The following is a 12872-nucleotide window of genomic DNA, read 5'->3' on the forward strand; positions in this document are numbered from 1 at the left end:
TCATGGGCTGGGCAAACAACAAGCCGACCACGCTCCGTCCACCGCAGCCGTGCGGCAGCCTGGGCATCACCGCCCTGGCAGTCGATGCAACGTCGTCGTTCTTCGTCAAGAGCGCGCTGCGGTTCCAGCTCGCCATCAAGCTAACAGCGGAAGCAACAACGCCCTGCCCTGCTCCGCCCAGACGAATGGGACATCCGGTTGCTCGACGACAGCGAGCACATGCCATCACCCCTCCACAGACTCGTTGCCAGATCGCGCACGCTCTCACCACATCCATGCCTCAGTCGGACACCAGCCATCCCCTCTCCCATCGCCACACCCGAGCCACACATGCCGCGCCAGCTCCCAGCCAACGAGCACACGGCCCACACACACACGCGTGTGCTGGACATCCTCTCCAGCCCGATCTACCACCTCACCCTCGCCTCGGCCTCCAATCCCCTCCTCAGCCACCCATCCAACGCCCCCAAGACCAACGCTAAAAAGCCAACCACAAACGATCCCGATCCCATGGGCCTCACCTCCCCCGAGTCGGACGACCGCAGATCCCTCGTTGGCGAGCTGGCTGCCATGAACCCCCACTGTGCACTCAACAAAGCTGATGCCCGCATTCCATCGCCATCTCAACTTGCATACGACTGGCCGATCGCTCCCTCACCCTGGCCACTGGTCGGCCACGGCCGCGGTTCTCGATGCATCCACCAACTTGAGCAAGGTGCACGACCCGCCGATGGCAATCAACGCCTTGCTAGTGATGTTCTTGTCGTTTGGGCAGCCACCAACCTTGATCGCCACAAGGTCGCGGCGCTTGTACGCCACCGCAGCCACAACGACGTCGGCCGTCTGATTGCTACCGCGCCAAACGCCGTAGACGCTTTTGGAGAAGGTAACGGCCGGGCTCTCCGGAAGCGTCTCCAGCGCATCCTCGATCGAGTCAACAAAGCTGAGGTCAGCATAAGATTCAAAGTCCATGATGGTTGTCAGCGCAGTTGTGCATGTACGTACGGAGGCCGTGAACGTCGGCGAGCTGTGGTTCTCGCCACATCGCAGAGAAGGAACCGAACAAGGTGAGACTCAGCAATGCAATCACCTCTATCCCACTCACAGATCAGAGCCCACTCACAGCCGCAACACGCCGGAAGCAGCCACATCTTGCCTCAATCACCCGATCGCCATCTCCTGGCCGGAACCCATTCTGCGACCGCTCTGCACCCTCGCCCTCCACCACATGACTACCACGCACACTCTAATACATCGAATGCGTTCATCCTATGCTGAAAATACCCGATCCCGTCTCGCTCTCGGAAGTCAAGCAGCATGAGGCTTGGTTAGTACTGTGGTGGGGGACCACACGGGAATACCGAGTAACGCATTCTATTTTCTTTTTGCCCAACTGCACACCCTCCTTGCCTGCATGCACCCCCGCTGACCCCACCATCGCCACATCAATCATTTCTCGTTCGATTAATCATGCCTAACCCCATCAATTAACTCTCATTGAAATAATCATACCTTCTCCCCCGGCCCTTCCCCCGGCACTCGCCCGATATCCGAAAAATCGCCCAAACGCCGCCTGTCGCCCTCGCCGTCACACTCACCGCACACTCCGCACACCTCTCACTGTGCCCATGGACCCCGCTCCAGGGGGCACATGTGACCCCCCGCGCCCTGCACACACACCAGTGCAGCAGGGTACTGCCAAGCGCCCTCGCCCGCTGCTCACCGCCAACGCCAGCAGGGTCAGCTCGGCCACCCCTTCCTCCGCAGTCCCCCAGAACATGCATATCGAAGCGACGTCATCGTCACCAGCCGGGCCGTCCTCCACCAAGTCATACGATGTCTTCCTCTGCCACGGCTCCAACGACAAGGGGCTCATGCTCTCGCTCCGCGACAAGCTCGTTGCCCTCGGTCTGCGCGTCTTTCTCGACATCAAGTCGCTCGACGCCATGATTGTCCAAGATCCCGCAGACTGCGCCCGGCTTGCCCGTGACTCACACGTTGTGGTCGTCGTTGTCTCAAAGTACTCAATCGTCACACGGTGGGCCATCGCAGAGGCCAACGCAGCCCTCGCTGATCCGACTTGCAAGGTCTTTCCGGTTTTTGCCGACGCTGAGCTCTCGCTCGAGACCGTCTCGTCGCCGGCATGGCGTGACGGCCCGCGGGATGCCAGCCACCCTCTACTGGCGTACATGGCGGCGGCTTTCCCGCCGCAGATCCCGAACAACCGTCGATTCACGGATCTCTGGGAACACGATGAACTCACGCCCGAGCTCAAAGTCGCCCGCATCGGCACTCTCTACGCCCTCCTCGAGCGCGGCCTCGCTCCGTACTCCCCGGCTCGCGACAGCGTGGTTGACATGGTCGACGATCTTGCCGACCGCATCCAGGCCATTGTTCCCAGTTCACCCCTCCGCCCCTCGCCCATGCCGCCGCCACCTAACCCATCTGAGTACTACCCGCTCCCTGACACTCGTGATGCGGTCATTAATGTCCTTCTTGGTGCGAACAACGTCTCAGTCGTCGGTGTCAACGGGCTCGGTGGCGTCGGCAAGTCGTCACTCGCTGCCGATGTCGCCATCCACCCCGCCATCACCTCGGTCTTCTCCGTCTTCTGGCTCCCTCTCGGTGAGGACAAGACATCTCCCATCGCCATTGCCAGCCGCATGTCCTACTTCCTGAAGCAAGGCCTCGGTTGCGCAATCGATGCACAAGCTGGCCTCAATGACCTCCAACCCATTCTTGCTGCCAAGACCCGGGCCCTCGCCGCCGCCGGCACCCGCATCCTGCTCATCCTCGACGACGCGTGGACCACCCGCCAGGCCTCCGTCTTCACCAACCACATCGCAGCCCCGCATGCCGTCCTCGTCACCTCGCGTAACGCCGCTGTTGCTACCAACTCCGCCTCCTCCATCGAGCTTGGTACCTTTGCCCCGGACGACGCTGCTGTTGTCCTTCGCAACTACCTCGCCAAGGGCTCACCTGAGTGGGCAATCACCCTTGCTCTCAACGATTCCCGCATCGTCTCCCTCGCGACCTTTTGCCGTGGCCATGCCCTCGCCCTCGCCGTCCTTGGCTCGTCCATTTCTGGCGAGGCTGCGCTTGACGCCGCTGTTGAGGACGCTGCAGATGCAACTGAGCTTGCCATGGATGAGCACCGCGATGATTGCGGCGGATCGGACGCCAAGTACGCCCACATCTTTGACATCATCACTTGGACCCTCGGCGGTGCCATCCCCGAGCGTGTTCGCAAGGTGGCGCTGGCTATTTACGCCATGCTCGCCGTCTTTCCATCAGACGCGCCCATCGACGTCGCCAACTTCCGCTCCGCGATCGACGCAAGCAATATCAAGTTTGCTTGGGCCCTCGATGCCCTCGCCAACACGTCGTTGCTGCGCGTCGTTGCCACGGATGGCGGCGCCATAACCGTAATCGAGATGCACGATCTGCACCTCGAGTACATTCGCCATCGGCTTGAGGTGTGCTTTGACGACATCCCTTCCCTTGCTGCCCGTCACCTCGCCGCTGTCGCCGGGGTGCCTCCGCCTGGCGCCACGCCAGAGTCCGCTAGGGTGGCAATGACCTCTGGCACTGCCTCCGATTGGATCGTCACCCGCGGTATTTCACACATGATTGCAGCCGGAGCGAACCTTGCTGCCGTTGCGGTTGCTCTCTCCTGGCCGTGGATGAAAGCCCGCGCAAACGACTCGCTTGGTGGCCTCCTCCATGATCTGCGTTGTGTTGTGCGCCTCGGCCGTGAAGTAGCCAAAGACGTTGACGAGGTCGAGCGTGCGCTGTCGCTCTCACGCGAGATCATTGAGAGCGGTACGTCACACATCGAAACCGAGCTCGTTGCCCGACTTGCCTATGACAACGCGTCCAACGCCGTGAAGGACCTGGTTGCTGCTGTGCGCGAAGATGTCCCGTCTAAGGCTCTCATTCCATCGAGAGCCGTGGACCCTGTCGCGCATCGTGGCGCTGAGCGCTTTCGCTTTGATGGCTCGTCCGGCAATGTCATCAACATCGGTGGCTCGCTGGTTGCTGGTGGATGTGGGAAGAATGTGGACGTACTTGACGTGCAAACTGGTGAACGCGTGGAGGTGCTGGAGGGCCACACCAGCGATGTGAATGGTGTGATTGCGCTGCCGAGTACGGATGGCCAGCTGCCTGTCCTGGTCTCGTGGTCGGACGACGACACGATCCGGGTGTGGCATGCTGCGGACGACGGGATGGGCGCCATGCGGTACACCGCGGACAGTGCATTCTGTGAGGTGCTGGAGGGCCACACCAAGTATGTGCAGGGTGTGATTGCGCTGCCGAGTGCGGATGGCCAGCTGCCGGTCCTGGTCTCGTGGTCGGAGGACAAGACGATCCGGGTGTGGCCTGCGGACGACGGGACGGGCGCCATGCGGTACACTGCGGACACTGTCGCCTGTGAGATGCTGGAGGGCCACACCAGCAGGGTGCGGGGTGTGATTGCGCTGCCGAGTGCGGACAGCCAGCTGCCGGTCCTGGTCTCGTGGTCGTGGGACAACACGATCCGTGTGTGGCATGCTGCGGACGACGGGATGGGGATCATGCGGTACACCGCGGACAGGGCCTCCTGTGAGGTGCTGAAGGGTCACACCGGCAATGTGCAGGGTGTGATTGCGCTGCCGAGTGCGGATGGCCAGCTGCCTGTCCTGGTCTCGTGGTCGTGGGACAACAACACGATTCGGGTGTGGCATCCTGCGGACAACGGGACGGGCGCCATGCGATACACCGTGGACAGTGCGTCCTGTGAGGTGCTGGAGGGCCACACCAGCGGTGTGAATGGTGTGATTGCGCTGCCGAGTGCGGATGGCCAGCTGCCTGTCCTGGTCTCGTGGTCGTTCGACGGGACGATCCGGGTGTGGCATCCTGCGGACGACGGGACGGGCGCCATGCGGTACACCGCGGACAGTGCCTCCTGTGAGGTGCTGGAGGGCGACACCGGCGATGTGCATGGTGTGATTGCGCTGCCGAGTGCGGACAGCCAGCTGCCCGTCCTGGTCTCGTGGTCGTGGGACAACACGATCCGGGTGTGGCATGCTGCGGACGACGGGACGGGCGCCATGCGGTACACCGCGGACAGTGCATTCTGTGAGGTGCTAGAGGGCAACACCAGCGATGTGCATGGTGTGATTGCGCTGCCGAGTGCGGATGGCCAGCTGCCGGTCCTGGTTTCGTGGTCTGGCGGATTTCGGAACACAGACAACACGATCCGGGTGTGGCATCCTGCGGACGACGGGACGGGCGCCATGCGGTACACCGCGGACAGTTCCTCCTGTGAGGTGCTAGAGGGCAACACCAGCGATGTGCATGGTGTGATTGCGCTGCCGAGTGCGGATGGCCAGCTGCCTCTCCTCGTCTCGTGGTCGAGAGACAGGACGATCCGGGTGTGGCATCCTGTGGACGACGAGATGGGCGCCATGCGGTACACCGCGGACAGTGCCTCCTGTGAGGTGCTGGAGGGCCACACCAGCTGGGTGCATGGTGTGATTGCGCTGCCGAGTGCGGATGGCCAGCTGCCTGTCCTGGTCTCGTGGTCGGAAGACAAGACGATCCGGGTGTGGCATGCTGCGGACGACGGGACGGGCGCCATGCGATACACCGTGGACAGTGTCTCCTGTGAGGTGCTGGAGGGCCATACCAGCGGTGTGCGGGGTGTGATTGCGTTGCCGAGTGCGGATGGCCAGCTGCCTGTCCTGGTCTCGTGGTCGGTCAACGGGACGATCCGGGTGTGGCATCCTGCGGACGACGGGACGGGCGCCATGCGGTACACCGCGGACAGTGCATTCTGTGAGGTGCTAGAGGGCCACACCAGCGGTGTGCGGGGTGTGATTGCGTTGCCGAGTGCGGATGGCCAGCTGCCTGTCCTGGTCTCGTGGTCGGCCGACGGGACGATCCGGGTGTGGCATCCTGCGGACGACGGGACGGGCGCCATGCGGTACACCGCGGACAGTGCATTCTGTGAGGTGCTAGAGGGCCACACCGACGATGTGTGGGGTGTGATTGCGCTGCCGAATGCGGATGGCCAGCTGCCTGTCCTGGTCTCGTGGTCGTGGGACAACACGATCCGGGTGTGGCATGCTGCGGACGACGGGACGGGCGCCATGCGGTACACCGCGGACAGTGCATTCTGTGAGGTGCTAGAGGGCCACACCGACGATGTGGAGGGTGTGATTGCGCTGCCGAGTGCGGATGGCCAGCTGCCGGTCCTGGTCTCCCAATCATACCCTGACGAGACGTTCGAGTGGCACCCCTCCCCCACCGGCTACGCCCTCCACGCCCGCCACCCTTCCTCCTTCTGGCTCCACGCCCGCCGCTCCACCTCCACCCACCCACGCAACAACTCCACCCGCATCATCATTGCCAACCACACCGGCCTCTCCACCCCCCACCCCTCCGACCCCAACCGCCTCCTCGCTGTCGTCTCCAACCGCCCCCCCATCATCCTCCGCCGCCACCCATAACACCCCTCACACTCCCACCGCATTTACTCCCCTGAGCACCGCGCCCGCATCCTCGCCGCTGCCAGCACATCCGCGGCCTCCTGCGCCATGGGCCTCACCAGCGGATCGACCGACCAACGCCGCCGGATGAATCACCCGCCATCGCACTAGCAGCGTTGCTGATGAGGACCTGGCGGCCAACCTCCAGTGTTGCTGTCGTCAAACAGAGGAGCGTGCCAAAGGTGAACATGCCAGCCTCAAAACCTCCTCATCGGCTCCGCGCAGCTGCTCTGGTGTCATGTACGCCACCGATACCATCACCGTCATCATCTCCTGACTGTCGTCATGGCGTTGAGCCCGTTGTTGAGGAGGACCACCCACCCGCTCTCGTGGACCACTGCCACCTCACGCGGCTTGAGCGAGCCGTTCCTGGCACCAGTGATCGCGTTGGCCTCGGAGAGGCAGAGCGCCAGCACTCGATGCCCACGCTCCCTGCTCACACCCCGCCACCTACAGCAAGACCTTGACCACCACTTGGGACGCGCAAGGCAAAACAAAACACACCAGCATTGCGATTGCTCTCCCGGGCCCGCGATGCCCCTGTTACCCCCGCGATCCAAATCCGCGGCGCGTTTACCGACATCAGGCTCGCCCGCCGTGCCGTCTGCTCCCTTATCATGACGCTGGTGATTCGCCCATGTCTGGGAGCACATCCGAATTGTCCACCGCCGCGTGATGCAGCCTCTTCTTGGCCCTCAGGTTGCGCTCACAGCGAGTTTTTGCCGAGTTGCCTGCCAGGTAGCCGCCAGCCAATGCACCGGCGGCAATCAACAGCGTCCGTGCCGGCTTCGACAGCGCCGATCGGACCGCAGGCACCCGTGTCGATAGTGCTAGCAGCGGAATCGAGCCCACCGTCGCACCGAGGAGCCAAGCCCCGGTCGGCTGCGTCCCGCAGAACGCCTTGATCTCTTCTGGAGTCAGCTCTTCGTCGACCGCGTTGAATCGGCTACTACTTCCGGTCATATGGTTATCACTGCCGCTGCTGCTGTTGGTGGTGCTGTTGTGGTTAGGATCTGTGGCCATGTCTAGTGTTTCCTGTGCAATACGTACACGATCGTCTGTACCTCACGGGTGGCTGTCCCTGTTTTGTCCCATCGCCAACCTCGCTCGTTTCGTCACGTCATCCCATTGTTCCCCAACTGCCATCATGATGACGCTGACACACGAGTCGACTCAGATCTCCTCAGCACACTGACTCACTTCCCCTCCCCCCTCCCCCCCCCTCCCTCCTCCCCTCCACCCCCTCCCCTTACTGGGCTAGCGGGCCGATCATGATGCTCCGACTGGGGCTGCGTGGGGGGTGCTCCCGATCGCTCGCCACCTCCAGCCACTCGCCAGCCGCCACACGTCAGCCGCCAGCCATCCGCGACGAACTGGTCCCTCGTCGGCCGCCGGTCGCTTGCCAACTCAAGCCCAAGATCATACGCCCTGCCCCCCTCCCCCTCGCTGCAATGAGTGCTGCGTTATCAGCCAGGCTTGAGATGGCCTTGCATCGCCTGCGCTCCCGTGGGCCAGGCAGCCATCAATCCGGAGAGGCGGGCGGTGGTGGGCCGGTGGGTGATGAGGACATGGTTGCGAATGGTGTTGGACGGAATGTGGACATGATGCTTGCGAGGAGGCGATGGCGAAAGAGCGAGATCGAAATCGTCCGAGTGATGGCTTGTGCCGCGAAAAAGACCGACGTCATCGGGTGCAAGACAGTTTAGGAAGGCTTTAATTAGCTCGTCACAGCAACGGCTACACAACAATGCCCAGATCCGCAAAGTCCTGCGCCCGCATCTCGCGCACCTTGGCCGCCACCGCACCATCAAGCCCACCAAGGTACGCCGTCACTGCCTGCTGCTGCCGCCCGCGATGCACCGCCTTGAACTGCGCCTCGGTCACATAGTACGACTGCCCGTTCGGATTGAGCCGGCATTGCTTCACATGCGCATGTGCATCGTTGCCGCAGTCGGCCAGACACAGCGCACAGAAGCCGGCGTTGCAGCTGTGGCAGCCGAGCGCTGCGCATCCCGAGTAGTCGCAAAGGCTGCGTCGCATCGCGGGCACCGCAGCGTGAGGATGTTGTTCTGGATGTGGAGCGTCGCCGCGTGCACGTCGCGATCAAAGGCATCCGCCTTGAGGGCTTCCTCCAGCTCCGCCCGCGCCCGCGCCTCCATCTCCTGCTGCAGCTTGGCTTGGAACACCTCCTGCCGCAGGTCGACAAACGCGACAAAGCTCTCGGGCGCCCACCGCGAGACGTCGTTGAGCGAGAACACCTCCGCCGGGCACTCGGCCATCGGACACTTGATCATGCACCCGGCCGCCTTGAACTCCCCGATGGCGTCCGGCGTCAGCGAAGCCTTCACTCGATCGCCGAAGCACTTTCTGCAGAGAAAGTGCGCAGCGCTCCCGGTCGCCACCCGGCACGCCATGCCCTCGTCAGCCCGGAACCCGTCGCCACACACCACACACCGCTCGGTCGCAGGCGCCATGAGGCCGAGCGCGCCGAGGACGAGCGACCCAAACATCGCATCGTCATCCACAAGATGTGGCAGCGTCAGCAGCCCGCGCTCACATCCAGCCACCGCGCCGCCAAACACGCCCGTCACCTGCTCAAAGCCGCAGCCACCAAAGCCCGCCACACCCCACACCGCGCTCACCAGCAGCTGCACCGCCACCTCTTCCAGCGACAGCACCAGCGTCGTCCACCGCTCCTTTGCGCGCACAGCAGCATCATGGTCCGCTGCATCGCCCTCCAGCCACGACACTGCCGCCAGGAGGCCGTCGCGGTCGATGGCGGTCGGCGCAAGGACCGCAAGCTGCAGATCGTCGGGCGTGAGTAGCGCAGCATGGACCGCAAGCTCGCCCATCGCCAGCACCCGCCACATCGCCTCGTGCAGCGCGAACAGCGCCTCTCTCCGCACGCCAATAAGCATCTCGTACGTCTCGCTCGCAGCACCGGGCGTCTCGCCCGTCCACGCGCTCGCCCAGCTCGCCCACCGCAGCGCATCCAGGTGATGCGTCGGATCGCGCGACGGCAGCCGCGGCTCGACGGCCGCGGTGTCTGGGCCGCCGGCGAGCATGGTGTAGACCACGCCCGCAAACTCCAGCGGAACGTGCACGCCCTCCACCACGCACTTACCGATGAGCAGGCCCAGGGCCCGTGCGGTGTCCACATCGTCCACCAGCAGCGTCCCGTTGGCGCCGGCCACGCAGCCAAACGCAGCCGGATCGGCCTTGATCGCCTCGCACACGCTTGCCACAGCCTCGTCGAGCGTGTCAAACCCGATCGCTGTCACGCGTGCCTTCAGCGTCTCCTCGTCCGCCGCGCCGACGTACTGCAGTACCGCTGCCGCATCGCTCCCGTCCACAACATCCCACACCTTGGGCGCAAGCGAGCTGTCTCCGGAGCGCACCTGATGGCGTGCCGTCCGCTGCGCGTGGAGCGCATGGACCCGCGACGTTGTCCGCGCCCGCGATGCAGCGAGCGCGTCGAGCTTGGGCACCAGACTCTCGATCACTGCGCTCACCATCTCCATCGTCGGCCGTGTCGCCGGATCCACCGCCACCATGCTCGCCACCACAGGCGCAAGCAGGCTCAGCACAGGATGGCTGCCGACCGCAGCATCAAGCGCCGCAGAGATCTGCTCGGGATCGCCCAGCGGCAGTTGTGCCACGTGTGCGCCCGTCAAATGCTCGAGCAAGATGACACCCAGCGAGTACACGTCGACCGCGTACGGATGCTCGAGCTTGGACCACTCGGCCTCCCGAGACTCGGGCGGGGCGTAGTATGCCGTGCCAAACCCAAACCCGCCCACCGTCGTCATCAGCGTTGCACCCAGCGTCTGCGTCGATTCGACTGCCTTGGCGATACCAAAGTCGCCCAAGACAACCTGCGGAACGGCCGGGTCGGCCACAAACACGTTGTCCGGCTTGACGTCGCGATGGACGACGCCGGCCGCGTGGGCGTGCGCCAGTGCAGACGACAGCTGCCGCCACACTGCCAGTAGCAGCCGGTCGCCGCCAGCAGCGATCGACACGTTCTTGTCCGCCACCCAAGTCCGCAGGTTGCCGCCCGGGTAGTACGGCATCTCGATCGAGACCGAGTCCGGGCCCTCGAACACCCGTGTCACCTTGACCACGCTTGGGTGGTCCAGCCGCGACGTCGTCGCCGCCTCGCGCCGCATCTGTTTCAGCAGCTCGTGGTTGGCCGCCTTGGCCACACCCGTCCGCATCGTCTTGACCACAACCTCGGTGCCTGTCGGACCGTGGATTGCCCGGTACACGTGCATGTCGCCCTGGACGCCGGTCTTCTTCAGAGTTCCGCCTGCGACCGGCGCGTAGTCGTCGGCAGTGGCTCCGGCAGACAGCTCCGGCGCCGAAGGACCCGCCATCGATGACGCCATCCGCGCGAGGTACGACGGGAGGTGCGCGCGCGCCTCGACATCGGGGAAGTACTCCATTGCTGCCGTCGATTCAAACAGCGAGCTCACGTCGACCGCCTGATCCTGCACCGCCGCAAGCTGGGCTTCTAGCTCAGCTTTCCTGGCCTCCAGCTTGGCCAACTCGGCCGGGCTGTCGCGTCCACGCCGCCGGGCCTTGCGCTTGACCCCACGGATGGCCAACCCATTCTGATCAAGCTCAGTGTCCAGGACGTACATGGTTTCCTTGAGCTCTGGTAACGTCTGGAGCGCGCCCTCCAGCTCGTGGCGCAGCGCCAGCAGTGCCTGAATGTGCTGCGTGTCAAAATGGGCACGCTGCAGCTCGGCCGCTGCCGCCGCATACTCGACGTTGAGCTCGGCCGCGGCCTGCGGCGTAAGTCTCATCGCCAGGCTCACCGCGGCCTCGTTGGCCGCCCGGCGCAGATCGACTGCCGTCTCAACCGCGGCGGCTGCCTTGTCAAAGGCTGCCACCGCCGCCGACAGCGCCGCCACCGCGTCGCTCGTCGCTGGAGCCAATACGCTCGTGACATGGTCGGCGTGCGCCTCCTCGGCCCGCAGCACCGCCACCCACTCGTCGCGCGACGGCAGCGAGGCCTCGCGCACCTGCTCGGAGTGATACTCCTCGGCGCCTTCAACAAGCGCGAGCGCAGCCCTGGCCGCACACGAGAGTGTGGCCGTCCGGTCTTCGGCAGCTTCCTCGGCGGCGGCGCTGGCCGCGGCAGCAGCCTCAAGCGCGTTGTCGCGCGCCGCGAGTGCATCAGCCTCCTCAAGCTCCTCGAGGGCGGTCTTGAGCGCATCCTGTCCGCCGTCACACACGCCCTCCATCTTGGCGACCACAACCGACCGCGCATCAGTAAAGGCCCGGGCTGCCGCTGCCGCCTTCGCCGCCTCCGCCGCAGCACGTTCCGACGCCGCCGCCTTGGTCTCTGCAGCATCAAGGTAGGCGTCCATGGTGCCCGCAAGCGCCGTCGTCACCTGGATCGGCTCCGGCAGGACGGTGGACTCGGCCAGGTCAGCCCAGCGGGTGTGGAGCTCGTCCAGCGTCGACCGCACACCCACAAGCTCGGCGATGGCCGACGAGCCGGCCGAGGCCGCCGCCGCTAGCTCGTCTGCAGCCGGGACAGGTGCGAAAGCGGGGCGCTCGGCGCCGTTCGCAGCCGCAGCCTCGACAGCAGCCACATGCTCCAGCACCGGCGGCGAGACCAGGATGCACGACGAGATATCAAGTGCAGCCAGGGCGCAGGCCGCGTCTGGGGTAGTCACACTCAACACGCCCTCGTCGCTGATGTTGGAGCAGTGCGGGACAGCGATGGCTGTCAGCGAGGCCGCCTCCTGGCCAAGGATCTTCAGAACTTCATCATCTGCCGACGAGAAGCCCATCTTCAGCTCGGCGAGCCCATCCACCGCCGCACACAACTCGCGGAGACCAGCAGGCGTGGGGATGGTCGTGTGCGAGAGGTCCAGCGAGGTGAGGGTGTTGGGCAGGCGCATGGCGATGATCGCAAGCGCTGAATCAGACAAGCCCGAGCAGCCGACCAGCGAGAGAGTGGTGAGGCTCGGCGTGGTCGCCAGCAGAGCATCAAAGTCGTCGTCGCTGCGTAGCGCAGTGTAGCCGTTGAGCGAGAGAGTCTTGAGCGCAGCAGCGTGTTCGGCATTTTCGCCGAAGACGAGTACGAGGTCTGAGGGAGGGACGAGCTGGAGCGAGAGCGAGGGAGGGGTGTGGTCGGGCGGGTGGAGGGCGAGGCCAGCGGGGGAGGTGGCCAGGGCGGAGGCGACTCCGGAGGGGCGGGTGGTGGTCTTCAGATGGTACATGAGAGAAGTGGTTGGGTGGGGGTGGGGGGGGGGGGGGGGGGGGGGGGGGGGAGGAGGGTCGGCCGGCGACGGTCCGTTCCCGGGTCAGCTCAAAAGCGTGCGGCGG

At 64.6% G+C, this 12872-nt stretch overlaps 3 protein-coding genes and 1 non-coding gene across 4 annotated transcripts; 2 read left to right on the forward strand and 2 right to left on the reverse strand.

The window, feature by feature from the left end:
* Positions 1-1260: 1260 nt before the first annotated feature.
* Positions 1261-1376, forward strand: AMSG_20103. The gene has a single exon (XR_001290149.1). It is a non-coding gene; the product is annotated as a 5S ribosomal RNA (ribosomal RNA).
* A 402-nt stretch (positions 1377-1778) lies between these two features.
* On the forward strand, positions 1779-6641 carry AMSG_10359 (WD repeat protein; the record flags this gene model as incomplete). The annotated part of the gene is made up of 2 exons (XM_013898079.1): positions 1779-6239; positions 6528-6641. The coding sequence occupies 2 exons, from the start codon at positions 1779-1781 to the stop codon at positions 6639-6641; spliced, it is 4575 nt and encodes a 1524-aa protein (XP_013753533.1).
* Positions 6642-7085: 444 nt separating this feature from the next.
* On the reverse strand, positions 7086-7756 carry AMSG_10360 (uncharacterized protein). The gene has a single exon (XM_013898080.1). The coding sequence runs from the start codon at positions 7551-7553 to the stop codon at positions 7146-7148; it is 408 nt and encodes a 135-aa protein (XP_013753534.1). The 5' UTR covers positions 7554-7756; the 3' UTR covers positions 7086-7145.
* Positions 7757-8267: 511 nt separating this feature from the next.
* AMSG_10361 (serine/threonine protein kinase) lies at positions 8268-12766 on the reverse strand (the record flags this gene model as incomplete). Its single annotated transcript, XM_013898081.1, has 2 exons — positions 8268-8450; positions 8501-12766. 2 exons carry the CDS (start codon positions 12764-12766, stop codon positions 8268-8270), a joined length of 4449 nt encoding a protein of 1482 aa, XP_013753535.1.
* Between the last annotated feature and the right edge of the window lie 106 nt (positions 12767-12872).

Source organism: Thecamonas trahens (assembly GCF_000142905.1).
Source record: "Thecamonas trahens ATCC 50062 unplaced genomic scaffold supercont1.59, whole genome shotgun sequence".
Taxonomy (NCBI): Eukaryota; order Apusomonadida; family Apusomonadidae; genus Thecamonas; species Thecamonas trahens.

Bases quoted from the DNA above. Each gene is read 5' to 3' on its own strand.
- AMSG_10360 (XM_013898080.1), bottom strand. From the start codon at position 7,553: ATGGCCACAGATCCTAACCACAACAGCACCACCAACAGCAGCAGCGGC.